Genomic DNA, 16,509 nt, shown 5'->3' on the forward strand with positions numbered 1-16,509 from the left:
GCTCCCTCCCGCCAGTCCGTGGAGCGCGCACCTCCTCGCCGCCCTTCCTACCCTCTTCCGTGGGCCTCCCGTCTGCGTTTGGCTCCGGCGACTCCCTTCTGCTAATCCTCTGGCGGTTTTCTGGGTTATTTAGGCAGGTGTAGGTGGAATCTAAGTCATCAGCAGAACGCGCGGTGAGCCCAGCGTCCTCCTAAGCCGCCATCTTGCAAAAAAAAAACTGTTGTTGTTTACATTTAATGAGCCTTATTGTTACAGCAGTTTTAAGTTCGCAGCAAAATATAATAGAAAGTACAGAGAGTCTCCATATGCCATACCATGCTCCCGTACACGCCTAGCCTCCCCTGTTGTCAACATCTTGCACGACAGTGGTCCATTTTGAGTAGTATCTTTTCTTCAGTTCCTTTGTTTAGTTTTGAGTGAGAGAGCATGCATGCGTGTGAGCAGCAAAGGGGCAGAGAGAGAGAGGAGAAAGAATCCTGTGCTGTCAGCACAGAGCCTGAGGCAGGACTTGGTCCCATGAACTGTGAGATCATGACCTGAGCTCAGATCCAGACTTGGATGCTGAACCAACTGAGCCACTCAGGCACCCTGACAACAGTGGTGTGTTTTATACGGACACTCACTCATCATTTTCAGGCAAAGTCTCTAATTTGCGTTAGTGTTCAGCCTTGGTGTTATACATTCTATGAGTTTTAACAAGTGTGTAATGATGTGAATCCACCTTTGTGGTATCATGTGAAAGAGTTTCACTGCCTTCAAGGTCCTCTGTGCTGTGCCCCTTTATCCCTACATTCACCCCAACCCTTACCTCCATAGTCTTGCTCTTTCCAGAGTGTCATATAGTAAGAATCATACAGTGGGCATCTTGAATGTTTAGAAAATTTAAATTCCCCGGGAATTGAATGTAGGCATTCAAGATATTCTTTGCCCTTGGTTTTGTTTTGTTGCTCATCAGTAGAGGATCTGATGATACATGCCTTCCATGAAAAAAAGCATGATTTCTCTAGATGTGTGTCACCTAATGGGGAGGGTTGAGAAAAATGACATCATGAACCACTACATAGCATTCACATTGGGATCATCCTCCTCTGTGATGTGCGGTGGGTCTAGATAGACTCTCTAGCAATGGAAGGAGACAGTCTCAAGAGGTTAGAACTTTATCAAACTGGAAGGGCAAATCCTTCTTACTTACCTTGCCATTGGAAATAAGGCCAGGGAGAGTCTGTTTGCTATGGTTTGGCCATGCTGCAAAGTACAATAGCTATAGAGCACACTTTGTGAGGGGGTGTTTCATCCTAAAACTGAACAGTCTGTACTGAAGGGCTGGGGAAGTTCTGCCGTGTTACAGCAAAATAAAGATACTCTCTTTTAACTCCTCTAGTAGTGGAAGTCCAGAAAAATCATGCTAGTTTCAGTTTGACATTGTCAGCTTAGGATAATCCTTCTCCTAACGATACCATTTTCCTTCAGTGTCATAGAGTCGGTCAGTGATGGTCATTGTAAACATCAGTTCACCTGTAGGTGTCACATTCCGATAAAACCCATTCTTGCCTTTGGTCAATATAGAGGAGAAAGTAAGATTTCCTTAGTGCTTTAAGCCTACCAATGGTATAATTACCATTCAGTGTAGTGTGGTTTCCAGGTGTGGTCCCAAAGGAATACTTTTGAACAAATCATTAGCCATACACTTGTAAGTTCCTATATTTTTCGATTGTTGATTAAACATGTATTTTGCTTTTTTCTTTAGGAACAGATAAGAATGCTGAGGAAGACTCTATAACCAGGTAGGGTTTTTATGCATTTGTAATCATGACATTTATTGGGGCACCTGGGTGGCTCAGTCGGTTAAGGGTGTGACTCTTGATTTCAACTCGGGTTTGTGAGTTCAAGCCCCACGTCGGGTTTTGCGCAGACAGCCTCCTTGGGATATCGTTCCCTCTTTCTGTGTGCACTCACTCTCACAGTATAAAGGAATGGAATGAAATGAAACGGAAAATGGAAGGAAAGGAAAGGAAATGAATGAACTGAAAGTTATGTTTCCTAAGGGAACACAGAGAACAAAAGCAGTTGTTGAGTCTTCTACCCTTGACTGGACATTATATCATATGCATAACATCTGTTAATTTATATAGTCATTGCATAGCTTTTCAAAGTAGCTGTGTTATTGTAGCCTACTTTTAATTACTCTGGCAACTGTGGTTCAGGGAGGTTGATTACTCGCCCCATGATTCCATAGTTAATGAGTAGCTGAGGTGGTTTGGCCATCAGCCTGTGTAGCTTCCACATCTATTCTCTGGTTCCTCAGCAGCACTGAGATGAAGATACAGATCCTAGGACAGATCAACTCAGAATGTCAAAGGTAATGGTGTCGGAACTCTAATTTAGGGTTTTCTTAAGAAACCAGGTTAGTCCACGCATTTGCCCTTATATGTTTGACCACTAGTGCTAACAAAAGTAATTAGTGCTGTGGTAACTAGTCCCTTGTTTTTACCATCAGAGATTTTAGGGTGGATGTCAGCTATGGCCATGGTGTCACGCTTTATACATAATAAGCAAGATCTAGTCAGGCAGCTCCTTAGATGTGGTGATATCCCCTCTTCTTGAGACAAATATTTGAGTTTTCTGTAAGGAAAGGATATCTAGTTGTAGACCATGTTACGTTAATTAAATTCAGCCTCAATTTCGAGGATATTGCTCTATGATTCTCTGTTGCCTAGGTTCCCCGTCTGGTTTCCTTTTGGGCTAGTACCCTTGACTAGTTCTAGGAAACTTTTTCTTTTTTTCCAGATTTCTTTCCCCATGACTTTTCTGTACTGTGTTTTGGCCTTTTTACTTTCTTCTCTGGTTTTCTTGGTATTTCTTTTTTTTTCCCCCCCGTTAACTTTTCCACTTCTGCCAGCTAAGGACTCTCCATTTGTCCAGGCCAAATCAAAAGTACTTAGGATCTCAATATGTAGGTAACCTCAGAGATTACTTCATCAAAATACCCTCTGGTACTTCAACCTATGTTTAACCTCCTTGCCCAATGGTTGTTTACATGGAGAATTTGAAACTCAAAAGAGATTGAAGTGACCTATTTGGATATGATAAGTGACAGAAATGAGATTTAAATTCGGGTTTTGTTTTTCTTTCTTTCTTTCTTTCTTTCTTTCTTTCTTTCTTTCTTTCTTTCTCTCTTTCCTTTCTTTGTTTTTTGTCTTCATCTTGCAGGCAAATGTCTTAATAATAGAAAGCTGGGGAGTGGGTCTAATGAATACAATGAAGGATGGTAAGGATCGAATTAGCAGAGGAGATCAGGTTTCAAGAAGAACAACACTGAGTTGGATAGGAATAAGAGTTTTAGAAAAGATGTCAGAAGATGGGGGTTTATGCCAAGTGACATAAAGATGAATGACACGAATGAAGGACCCAGGATCAGGGGAGTTGTTTAGAAAGGCATATTCAAATAGAGAGTTCAAGAGGGTCCTGACCAGGTTTCTGCTTGTGTGTGTGTTGGTTTCATTGAAGGTGCGAGCATACCTCAGATTTTCTGATGAGAGAGATTAAAAATCATTTGAGCTGCTGGGAAGAGTCTGTTTACAGCAAATAGAAATATGATATCCTCTACTTCCACCCCCACTTAGGGAGGAAGGCTTAGATCCTCTCAAGGAATTGCGGGTGGGGGGGGGTGGAGATTCTGAACTACAGAGATGTATGGCCCAAGACAAGCTGTCCCCTCACTCCACCTCTTTTCCTAAATCTGTGATGCCCTTCCCATGTACCTGTAGGGCTAGGCAGGGGTAGGACTGACTTGTCAAATCAGTAGGGGAGCTTCATCTGGATAGGTGATAACATGCCTATGTTGAGGTGACTGTGTGGATGACTGAGACTCCCAATTAGCTTGTTCTCCAGGAGCAGGACATGGCTCCTACCCTCGGTCATTTGAGCCCATCCTTGTTGTAGGAGTCTGTGCCTTCATAGGCTAAAGATTGAAAGGTTGGAGAATGTCACTGAACCGTGCCAAAGAGTGATGGAGGAGTGGGAGCTCATAGGGAAGAAAGTATTCAGGCGGCGTAGAGAGAAATGGAGGCACAACTACCAGGACCATTTTGATCGCAGTCTCTCTCTCCTTGGGTAGCTGAATGCCCCTGAAGGCTTGGAAGGTCTTGCTAGTTCTTATGGACCTCAATAAGGCAAGACCAGTGTAGGAACAAAGTTGGCCTTGGGAACTTTTAATCTTTTAATCTCCAGTTAGTACTTCCACTCATAACATAGAAACCTTCACTTTGGTATATTTACTTAAACGGAGGTCTCCCTGACACACAATGTAATGTGTGATGCAACAACTCTGGATGTTCCACCATGCTCGCCATGAGTGTCGCTCCCATCTGTTAATGTAGAATGCTATTACGATATCACTGACTAGATTCTCTATGGCGTACCTTTGAGCCTTGTGATTTATTTACTCTGTAACTGGAACCCTGAACTTCCCTTTCCCCTTCACCCATTTTGTCCATCCCCCCTCTTCACCTCCCTCCTGGCAACAGTCAATTCTCTGCATTTATGGGTCTGTTTCTGCTTTTTCTCTGTGTGTTCATTTGTTCCCATTTTTAGATTCTACATAGAAGTGAAATCATATAGGATTTGTCTTTCTCTGTCTGACTTATTTCACTTAGCCTCATACCATCTAGGTATGTCCATGATGTTGCAGATGGCAACATCTCATTCTGGTTTATAGCTGCGTAATATTCCATTGTGTGTGTGTGTGTGTGTGTGTGTGTGTGTGTGTGTGGTCTGTTCATGTATTGGCGGACACTTGGGTTGCTTCCATATCTTGTCTATTGTCAATAATGCTATAATAAAGATAGGGGTGCATATATCGTTTCAAATTAGTATTTCCATTTCCCTTGGGTAAATCAATACCCAGTAGTGGAATTACTGGATCCTATGGTATTTGCATTTTTAATTTGTTGAGGCCCCTCCATACTGGCTTTCGCTTTGGCGATACCAATTTACATCCCATGACCAGTGCACAAGGGTTGTTTTGTTTTTCTCCAGACCCTGAGCAACCCTTGTTGTTTCCTGTATGTTGAAACTGAGCCATTCTGACAGATGTGAGGTGAGAAGTCATTGCGGTAACTTTTATACATTTAATTTTCAACCATTTCAGGGAATTCCCTGCCTGTCACACTTGGTTATGGAAACTCAGACTGGGTCTTTCCTGGAGATTTCCCAGGTTAGGAGAGGTGGAGGCAAAATAGAGAACTGAAAGCTTTTTTAAAACAGGGTCCAAAGTATGAAAGACCTGTACCCTGGAAACCGTATACACTGATGAAAGAAATTGAAGATGACGGAAAGAAAGAGAAAGACATCCGATGCTCACAGATGGGAAGAATACATATTTTTAAAGTGTCGACGCTACCCAAAGCAGTCTACCGATGTAATGTAATCCCGGTCAACATACCAACAGCATTTGCCACAGAGCTAGACAAACAATCCTAAAGGTTGTATAGAACCACAAAAAACCTTGGATGGCCAAAGCAATATTGCAAAAGAGGAAAACTGGAGGTATCACAATCTCAGATTTCAAGTTTTATTCCAAAGCTGTAGTAATCCAAACAGTATGGTGGGTACTGGTGTAAAAAATGGCCGCACAGCTCAATGGAATAGAACCGAAAACCCAGAAAGAAATCCACAACTGTATGGTCAGTTAATCTTCCACAAACAGGAAAGACTATCCAGTGGGGAAAAGGCAGTCTCTTCACCAAATGGTGTTGGGAAAACTGGACAAGCCACATGCCAAAGGATGAACCTGGACCAATTTCTTTACCATAGACAGAAATAAACTCAAAATGAATTAAAGACCTAAGTGTGAGACCTGAAACCATAAAACATCCTTGAAGAGAGCACAGGCCGTCATTTCTCTGATGTTTGGCTGTAGCAACATTTTACTAGTTATGTCTCCTGAGCCAAGGGAAACGAAGCAAGAATAACCTATGGGGACTACATCAAACTACAAAGCTTTTGCACAGTGAAGGAAAGTGTCAAAACTAAAAGGCAACCTCTGGGATGGGAGAACATATTTGCCAATGTTTTGCAAATCCTGTAAAGGGCTAGTATCCCCAATGTATAAAAACTTGATACAAGTCAACATCCCCCCCTCCAAAAAAGCCCAGTTTAAAGATGAGCAGAAGACATAACCAGACATTTTTCCAAAGACAACATGCAGATGGTCAACAGACACATGAAAAGATGCTCCCCAAAACAACATCGAGATACCACGTTCACACCTGTCAGAATGGCTAAACTCCAAGACACAAGAAGCAAGTGTTTGTGAGGATGTGGAGGCAAAGGAAACCTCTGGCACTGTTGGTGGAAATGCAAATGGGTGAGGCCCCTGTGGAAAACAGTATGGAGGTTCCTCAAAAAATTACAAACAGAACTATCCTATGATCCAGTAATTGCACTACTGGATACTACCCAAAAGAATACAAAAACTCGAATTCCATGGGACACATGCACCCCTGTGTTTATTGCAGCATTATTTCCAATAGGCAGCGCAAGCGTCCATGGACAGACGAGTGAACGAAGAAGAAGTCCTATATGTATGTATGTATGTGTATATGTGTATCCATACACACACATACACACACACACACACACACACACACACACACACACACACTGGAATATTACTCAACCATAAAACAATGAAATCTTGTCATTTGCAATGACCTGGTTGGAGCCCGAGAGTAGTATGGTAAGCAAAGTCAGGGAAAGAAAAATACCATATGATTTTACTCATGTAGCATTTAAGAAACAACAAATGAGCAAAGGGAGAAAAAAAAAGGGAGAGACAAACTAAGAAATAGGATCTTAACTGCAGAGAACAAACAGATGGTTCCCAGAGAGGAGGTGAGTGGTGGGAGGGGTGAAAGAGGTGATGGGGATGAAGGAGTGCCCTTGTCATGATGAGCACAGGGTGAGTATGGAGTTGGTGAATCGCTATATTCATAAACTAATATAACACTGGATGTTACTATTACTGGAATTAAAGTAAAACGTAATGAAAACAACAGAGGCCAACGTTTAATTATACCAAGAAACTTCGTTGAAGAAACAGATAGCTGACCTTTCCCTTAATTTTTGAAATTTTGTTTTTCAATAAATGAACATGTTTTTGTTGCATATTTTTGCTCTAAAGGCTTTCCGGCAAACCTGGTCCTGATGATTCATGGCCTACATCAGCTAGCCAAGACTTCGATTTTGATACCAAGGTAAAGTACCCTCCTGTGAAACTCACTTTCCTGCTCTGAATTTAGTTTTCTCCCTTATTTACTCTGAAAATTTACACAGTAGCCTGTGTATCATCATTTTATGTGTGTAACGGAAAGTTAGCAAGAACAAACCACTTTACAGATACATGACGCGTTGAATGTTTTGTTTTGTTTTGTTTTCCTTTGGTAAATCTTAGAGGTGGAGGCTGATCAAAGAATGGGCTGGAAAATATATAATGACCGTGAAATTATATTGGGAAAAGCTTTCCCATAATGGAGGAAATATGACATTTGGTTAAGGGTAAGGATTCTCACTGTGATACTAACATGACTGATAATACTCCTGCCTAAATGAAATCTTATTGGACCCAAGTATCTATTGTAGGTTGCCCTCCGCCCCAGGCAATTTTTCTTTTGGTGAGATACAGGATTTTCCTTTGTCTCTATCCTTTGTTCTACATTTAGACTAAAATAATATTAGAAAATGTAGAAATTTAGATGTTTACATTATTTCTCAACATTTACCTTACAAAAGTGTTCCCCTATGTTTTTGAAATAACTCCACGAAGAGTAAGTGACAATCGTGCATCTCCCTGAAGAATACGTATTTTGCTGAAAAGAGTAGCTCTATGAGCAGACGCTCTTCGTAGCCAAGTTGTCAAATTTCTAATTTCAGAAATCTTTCCTATTCTAGCTTTTAAAACTATCTCCTCCTAGTCCTTGTGTCAGATTCTAAAATTTAAAGTTTCAGACATCTGATATTTATTTAAATATTCATTTCAAAGCCCCTAAATCATTATAAGCTACTGGAGGTTAGGAAGCATACTTGTTTGACTCCTGGAGCTCCTAGAATAAAGTCTTGCTTGGAAGAAGCAATGTCATAGTTTTTGGATGTGAATAAATGAGTAGGGAAATGGAATTCCGTAGAATGGAATTTGTAAGTGACGAAATACACATGATATGTCACAATTAAATATGTGAATTTAAAAAGTAAGGCTTCAGTTTATATTCCGTTTTGGTGTTTTATATGTAAAAACGCAAATGAATTATATTGAGGAAATCAGGAGTTACATAAGAAAGAAGGTTACAGTATATTTTTAGTATCCTCTCGTTGTGAGCTTAGAATTGCAGAGAAAAACTCCTCAGCCTTTGTTTTGTTAACCCCATCTGTGTCCCATTACATACATCCTTTGAAGGTTCCCATTTCTTCCTAGAATTCTCATTCCCAATTCTTTCTCCATAGTGAAAGTTGATGTGTTAGGAACCTTTCTTGTTCTGTTCTTTTGTTAGTGTAGTAATAATTTATAGCTCTTAGGAAGTGATAGATGCCAGTAATTGAACAATTTATTTTAGAGTGAAAAAAATTAAATTCTTCATTACAGTATTTATAACTAGATAACTGTAGAGTGATAAAAGTCAGCATTATCAGGGGTATTCTGTGAATCAAAGACTGTTTTATGTACACATCATATATATATATATATATATATATATATATATATATATATATATATACATACACACACATATACATATATACATATATACATATATATACATATACATATACATATATGCATATATATACACACATATATCTTTAAAAGGATTAAAAGAGACTATTGTCCATAGTATATTCCCAATCCTACCTATGTACCTGTTGAAAAATGTGTGTTGTTTCCACTTACCTTATTTTGCTCACATTTTTCCTTTTCTTCCTTGTCTTAAGCTCATGCTTGATTGATTGATCATGTCTTATTTTTTTTTCCTTTTTTCTTCTTCTCCCCCCATGCTTTTGAAGGTATTTTTTAAATTTTTTTAAGTTTATTTTTTGGAGAGAGAGAGAAAGAGAGAGAGAGAGAGAGAGCGAGCTAGTAGGGTAGGGGCAGGGACAAAGGGAGACACAGAATCCAAAGCACGCTCAAGGCTCTGAGCTGTCAACACAGAGCTCAATGTGGGGCTCCAACCCACAATCCATGAGAACATGACTCATGAGCTGAAGGTGGACGCTGAACTGACTGAGCCACCTACGTGTTCCCACCACCATGCTCTTTTTTAATCGTTTACCCCTAGCCTAATGTTTCCTTGCAGAAACCATTTCTTTAGTGTCTGTTCTTTTAGTACATCACTTTCTGTCAACTCCATTGTCAACATACTGGTTATGGAATTCTACTGTCTGTGTGTGGTTTTCGTCCATGACTCATTGCCCCACAAGGTTTCTTATTCTTTTTTTCTCTATCCTGGAAGGAGGTGAGCTAAATGTTTTTGTAATGTTTGTATTTCTCTTAGAAAGGGAGGGAGAGAGGGAAAGAATGAGCAAGTGCTCGTTGTTGTGATCTGAAAATATGCAAGGTATGATCTCAGTCCTTTTATATTTGTGGAGGGCTGTTTTGTGACCCAGGATGTCATTGATATTGGAGAATGTTCTAGGTGCACTTAAGAAGAATGTGCATTCTACTGCTGTTAAATGAAAAGATCTCACTACATCTGTATTGATATCCATGTATATACATGTATATGTTAAGTCCAATATATATCTATGTATATCTGAATACATCTGGTCCAATGACACATTGGATCTGTGTTTCCTTACTGATTTTCTACCTTGGTGATCCGCCTATTGCCATGCGTGGAGTCTTAAAGTCGGCTACAATCATGGTATTTGTATGTATACATTTATTCATGTTTGTGATGAATGGATTCATCTATGTGGGCCTTTCACTTTGGGGACATAAACATTTGCAATTGTTAGCTCCTCTTGATGGATAGACCCCTTAATTATGATAAAACGCCCTTCTGAATCTGTTACTACAGTCTTTGGCTTAAAATCTAGTCTGTCTGGTGGAAGTATGGCAACTCCAGCTTTCTTTCGACTTCTAGTAGCATGATAGGTGGCTCCCATTACCTTCACTTTGAATCTGGAGGTGTCCTGGGGTCTAAAATCAGTGTCTTGTTGACAGCATATAGATGGATCTTGTTCTTTGGTTTTGTTTTGTGTTTTATCCATTCTGATTCCCTGTGTCTTTTGATTGGGGCATTGAGTGCATTCACATTCAGAGTGATTAGTGAAAGATACGGATTTAGTGTCTTTGTGTTATCTGAAGGTTTCATGCTTTAGGTGAGGCCTCTGGTCCTTTGTAGTCTCTGCTGCTTTCCACTCACAGAGTGGCCCCTTAGGATCTCCTGCAGGGCTGGTTTAGTGGTCATGAACTCCATTAGGTTTTGTCTGTCTGGGAAAGCCTTTGTCTCCCTTTCTATTCTAAATGACAGCCTTGCTGGGGAAAGGATTCTTCGCTGCATATGTTCCCATTCAGCACATTGACCGTTTCCTACCCCTCCCTTCTGCCCTGCCAAGTTTCATGGGACAGGTCTGCTGCTACCCTTATGTGTCTTCCCTTGTAGATTAAGTAAGACCCGTTTGTCCCTAGCTGCTTTCAGAATTCTCTCTTTATCTTTGTAGTTTTCCGGTTTCGCTATGACATGTCGTGGTGTTGACCTGGTTTTGTTGATTTGGAAGGGAATTCTCTGTGCCTCCAGGACTTGGATGCCTGTTTCCTTCCCCAGATGAGGGAAGTTCTCAGCTCTAAGTTGTTCAAATAAACCTTCTGCCCCTTTCTCTCACTCTTCTTCTTCTGGGACTCCTGTGATGTGGCTATTATTTCATCTCACCGAATCACTTAGGTCTCTGGTACCTGCCTCGGAGTCTAGTAATTTCCTTTCTTTCCTTTCTCTGCTTCATCTTTGTCCATAATTGTATCTTCTATTTCACCTATTCTGTCTGCTGCTTCTCCCATCCTTGCTGTCACTGCATCTAGTTTATTTTGTATCTCCTTTACAACATTTCATTTTCAGCATTCATCGTGATGATTCGTTCGTTCCTTGATCTCTGAAGCAGCTTGGTTTCAAGCCCAGCTATGAGTCTTCTGAGTGTTCTTCCAAAACCTTGATGAGATATATGGTTTCTGTCTCTTTCGAGCATTTCTCTGGCTGTCTTTCTTCCTGGAATTTTTTTTTTTTGAGGAGAATTCTTCTGATTTGTCGTTTTGGCTAGTCTCCTGTCCTTTGTGTGTTTTACTAGCTTGTTCTGTGTCCCACACCTGCGAGTACTACCATATTACAAAGGGGTCCTACACTCTCCAGGGCCTGACAGTTGAACACGTGTTTTTGGAGGGTGTCGTGTGCACTCTGTTGGTGCGTCTTTGGCTGCTTTTCTCGCTACTTGGAGTGGTGGTTTGGGCCTTCCACCAGGTGTGCTTTGATTTGTTTGTTGAAGTAATCCTGGAAAAAAGGAGAAGAGGGTGGTGAAGAATCCTTAGCCCAAACAAGAGAGAAATGACAGGAGTGGGAAAAAAAGACCAGGCAGTGACTCAAAGGAGCTGTAGGGCTTAACCCAGAAAGAGAGGGAGGAAAATGAAGAAGGAGACCTGGAAAAGTATAGAGAATGTGCCCGATGAAACCAACAAACAAAGAACCGAACAGAAGAACAAAGGGAAAATATAAATATATATAAATAGCTTTGACCCAAAGTCACCCCGAGACTACTGGGCTGATTCCCAAGGGAGAAGAGGAAAGAGGAGAGTAGAAAGAGAAAAAAGGGAAAAGAGAAGAAAGGGAAAGAAAAGGAAAGAAAAGATGGGCGCCTGGGTGGCTCAGTGGTGAAGCCTCACAGATGTTTTTCAGTAAATAGAGTACCATCCTGTAAATGTATTTTCTGTTCCTTATGATTTCTTTTTCTTTTCATTATTTCTTTGGAGAGAGAGAGTGAGGACAGAGCACGTGGGTAGGTGAGGGCAGGGTGAGAGAGAGAATCTTAAGCCGATTCACACTGCCAGCGCATTTCTTTCTCTTTGATATTAATTGATTTGGCTGCTAATGATTTTAAGTTATCCAATTCTCTAGTTATTAATCTTTAAAAAGTACTCAAATGCACTTTAGTGCTCGTTATAAGGGATGGTAAGCTAAATAGTTTTTAAGGTTTGTAACATTAAAAATCATCTAACTTAATTTTTTGGTCGATTTAACATGTAATGAATTGTTTAGTTCCAAGAACTGACAAGCTTAAGTTTATGAGTTCATATTTTCCTTCTGTCTTAGGCTAAGGCAAGTTAGTTTTCACTTCTTACAAGAAGTTACAATCCAGTGACTTGGGAACAACACAACATAGATTGAGAAAGTTAACAGTAAAATTGTAATTATTTTCTCATTTTTCTTTGTCTGTACTTGATTACTTAAGGATAAGGTGTTTTTACAAACATGTATCCTGGCAGAAAATTCATGTGCAAATCCAAACAAGGAAATTAACCATCCGTTTTTGCAACTGCAAAAAGTGACTCGAGAACCAGCAATGGATAAGGAATGTGATAGGGAGCATGATATATCTGTATATTTAAGACACGCTTCTATGCAAAACTTGGAGGAAATGTAGATCAAATAAGGTAAATTGGACTGGAAAAAGACCTTAAAACTCATCACCAGTGAGTGAAAGCAGAAGTTTGGTGAAATTTGTTAACCATACAGCATTCCTACTCATCTTGAAGAAGAACCACCACAGGGTCACTCTAACAAGGAACCAACTGAAAGGAAATACCTTCGAATTGGACAAATACGGAAGAAGATGCATTTGGAGTGTCTGTCTCGGTAGTATTTCAGGCATTTCCTGAACAGAAAGAGCCTAGTCTTGAAAATGTCCTTCTCTCTCATTCATGCTCTGGGTCCCCAGAATATGCTTGCCAGTCATCTTCTAAGCTTTCTTTAAATGAAAGCAAATCATCAGGGACATAGAAATCAAAACCACACTGAGATATCACCTCACACCGGTCAAGAGTGGCTAAATGAACAAATCGGGAGACTATGGATGCTGGCGAGGATTGTGGAGAAACAAGAACCCTCTTGCATTGTTGGTGGGAATGCAAACTGGTGCAGCCACTCTGGAAAACAGTGTGGAGGTTCCTCAAAAAATGAAAACTAGATCTACCCTATGACCCAGCAATACCACTGCTAGGAATTTGCCCAAGGGATACAGGAGTGCTGATGCGTAGGGGCACTTGTAACCCTGGGTTTATAGCAGCACTTCCTTGTTTTTCTTTTTTTTTTTTAACGTTTTTATTTATTTTAGAGACAGAGAGAGACAGAGCATGAGCAGGGGAGGGGCAGAGAGAGAGGGAGACACAGAATCCGAAGCAGGCTTCAGGCTCTGAGCTGTCAGCACAGAGCCTGACGTGGGGCTCGAACCCACAGACTGTGAGATCATGACCTGAGCTGAAGTCAGACGTTTAACCGACTGAGCCACCCAGGTGCCCCAATAGCAGCACTTTCAACAATCGCCAAATTATGGAAAGAGCCTAAATGTCCATCACCCGACGAATGCATAAAGAAATTGTGGTTTAGAGTGAGCGGCAAGATGGCGGCTTAGGAGGACGCTGGGCTCACCGCGCGTCCTGCTGATCACTTAGATTCCACCTACACCTGCCTAAATAACCCAGAAAACCGCCAGAGGATTACCAGAAGGGAGTCACTGGAGCCAAACGCAGAGGAGAGGCCCACGGAAGAGGGTAGGAAGGGCGGCGAGGCGGTGCGCGCTCCACGGACTGGCGGGAGGGATGGGGGGCGGAGGGGCGGCTACCAGCCAAGCAGAGCCCCGAGTCTGGCTTGCAAAAGCGGAGGGGCCTGACGGACTGTGTTCCCACAATAAGCGCGACTTAGCGTCTGGGAGGTCATAAGTTAACAGCTCTGCTCAGAAAGCGGGAAGGCTGGAGGACAAAGGGAGGGAGAGCTGCTGAGCCCCCTGACAACAGAGCTCAGTTTGGTGGGGAACAAAGGCGCTCGCCAGCGCCATCTCCCCCGCCCATCCCCCAGCCAAAATCCCAAAGAGAACCAGTTCCTGCCAGGGAACTTGCTCGCTCCGCGCAAACACCCAACTCTGTGCGTCTGCGGAGCCAAACCTCCGGCAGCGGATCTGACTCCCTCCCGCTGCCACAGGGTCCCTCCTGAAGAGGATCACCTAAGGAGAAGCGATCTAAGCCTGCCCCTCCTGCCCCTGTGCACCTTGCCTACCCACCCCAGCTAATGCGCCAGATCCCCAGCATCACAAGCCTGGCAGTGTGCAAGTAGCCCAGACGGGTCACACCACCCCACAGTGAATCCCACCCCTAGGAGAGGGGAAGAGAAGGCACACAACAGTCTGACTGTGGCCCCAGCGGTGGGCTGGGGGCAGACATCAGGTCTGACTGCGGCTCCGCCCACCAACTCCAGTTATACACCACAGCACAGGGGAAGTGCCCTGCAGGTCCTCACCACGCCAGGGACTATCCAAAATGACCAAGCGGAAGAATTCTCCCCAGAAGAATCTCCAGGAAATAACAACAGCTAATGAGCTGATCAAAAAGGATTTAAATAATATAACAGAAAGTGAATTTAGAATAATAGTCATAAAATTAATCGCTGGGCTTGAAAACAGTATACAGGACAGCAGAGAATCTCTTGCTACAGAGATCAAGGGACTAAGGAACAGTCACGAGGAGCTGAAAAACGCTTTAAACGAAATGCATAACAAAATGGAAACCACCACAGCTCGGCTTGAAGAGGCAGAGGAGAGAATAGGTGAACTAGAAGATAAAGTTATGGAAAAAGAGGAAGCTGAGAAAAAGAGAGATAAAAAAATCCAGGAGTATGAGGGGAAAATTAGAGAACTAAGTGATACACTAAAAAGAAATAATATACGCATAATTGGTATCCCAGAGGAGGAAGAGAGAGGGAAAGGTGCTGAAGGGGTACTTGAAGAAATAATAGCTGAGAACTTTCCTGAACTGGAGAAGGAAAAAGGCACTGAAATCCAAGAGGCACAGAGAACTCCCTTCAGACGTAACTTGAATCGATCTTCTGCACGACATATCCTAGTGAAACTGGCAAAATACAAGGATAAAGAGAAAATTCTGAAAGCAGCAAGGGGTAAACGTGCCCTCACATATAAAGGGAGACCTATAAGACTCGTGACTGATCTCTCCTTTGAAACTTGGCAGGCCAGAAAGTATTGGCACGAGATTTTCAGGGTGCTAGACAGAAAAAATATGCAGCCGAGAATCCTTTATCCAGCAAGTCTGTCATTTAGAATAGAAGGAGAGATAAAGGTCTTCCCCAACAAACAAAAACTGAAGGAATTTGTCACCACTAAACCAGCCCTACAAGAGATCCTAAGGGGGACCCTGTGAGACAAAGTCCCAGAGACATCACTACAAGCATAAAACATACAGACATCACAATGACTCTAAACCCATATCTTTCTATAATAACACTGAATGTAAATGGATTAAATGCGCCAACCAAAAGACATAGGGTATCAGAATGGATAAAAAAACAAGACCCATCTATTTGCTGTCTACAAGAGACTCATTTTAGACCTGAGGACACCTTTAGCTTGAGAGTGAGGGGATGGAGAACTATTTATCATGCTACTGGAAGCCAAAAGAAAGCTGGAGTAGCCATACTTATATCAGACAAACTAGACTTTAAATTAAAGGCTGTAACAAGAGATGAAGAAGGACATTATATAATAGTTACAGGGTCTATCCATCAGGAAGAGCTAACAATTATAAATGTCTATGCGCCGAATACCGGAGCCCCCAAATATATAAAACAATTACTCATAAACATAAGCAACCTTATTGATAAGAATGTGGTAATTGCAGGGGACTTTAACACCCCACTTACAGAAATGGACAGATCATCTAGACACACGGTCAATAAAGAAACAAGGGCCCTGAAGGAGACATTGGATCAGATGGACTTGACAGATATATTTAGAACTCTGCATCCCAAAGCAACAGAATATACTTTCTTCTCGAGTGCACATGGAACATTCTCCAAGATAGATCATATACTGGGTCACAAAACAGCCCTTCATAAGTTTACAAGAATTGAAATTATACCATGCATACTTTCAGACCACAATGCTATGAAGCTTGAAATCAACCACAGGAAAAAGTCTGGAAAACCTCCAAAGGCATGGAGGTTAAAGAACACCCTACTAACGAATGAGTGGGTCAACCAGGCAATTAGAGAAGAAATTAAAAAATATATGGAAACAAATGAAAATGAAAACACAACAATCCAAACGCTTTGGGACGCAGCGAAGGCAGTCCTGCGAGGAAAATACATTGCAATCCAGGCCTATCTCAAGAAACAAGAAAAATCCCAAATACAAAAGCTAACAGCACACCTAAAGGAACTAGAAGCAGAACAGCAAAGGCAGCCTAAA

General features: G+C 41.7%; 1 protein-coding gene and 1 long non-coding RNA gene across 27 annotated transcripts in view; one reads left to right on the top strand and one right to left on the bottom strand.

Annotated features, from left to right (window-relative positions):
- Positions 1 to 16,509, top strand: part of LOC111558426 (ankyrin repeat domain-containing protein 26-like) — a 204,820-nt gene that overhangs the window by 28,838 nt on the left and 159,473 nt on the right. For 20 of the 26 annotated variants that reach the window (XR_006593520.1, XM_045051579.1, XM_045051562.1 and 17 more), the window contains exons 6-8: positions 1,748 to 1,784; positions 2,306 to 2,359; positions 7,184 to 7,256. Coding sequence is in view for 25 of the 26 variants with exons in the window: in XM_045051579.1 (XP_044907514.1) it covers positions 1,748 to 1,784; positions 2,306 to 2,359; positions 7,184 to 7,256 (164 nt within the window). In the remaining variant the exon portion in view is untranslated. The remainder of the gene's footprint in view (positions 1 to 1,747; positions 1,785 to 2,305; positions 2,360 to 7,183; positions 7,257 to 16,509) is intronic. The other 6 variants (XM_045051555.1, XM_045051563.1, XM_045051559.1 and 3 more) reach the window with 2 other exon arrangements.
- LOC123383617 lies at positions 2,520 to 8,691 on the bottom strand. Its single transcript, XR_006593525.1, has 2 exons — positions 8,083 to 8,691; positions 2,520 to 2,622 (listed from the first exon to the last, which is right to left on the bottom strand). It is a non-coding gene; the product is annotated as an uncharacterized LOC123383617 (long non-coding RNA).

The sequence above is a fragment of the Felis catus genome, assembly GCF_018350175.1.
Source record: "Felis catus isolate Fca126 chromosome D3 unlocalized genomic scaffold, F.catus_Fca126_mat1.0 chrD3_random_Un_scaffold_47, whole genome shotgun sequence".
Lineage (NCBI taxonomy): Eukaryota > Metazoa > Chordata > Mammalia > Carnivora > Felidae > Felis > Felis catus.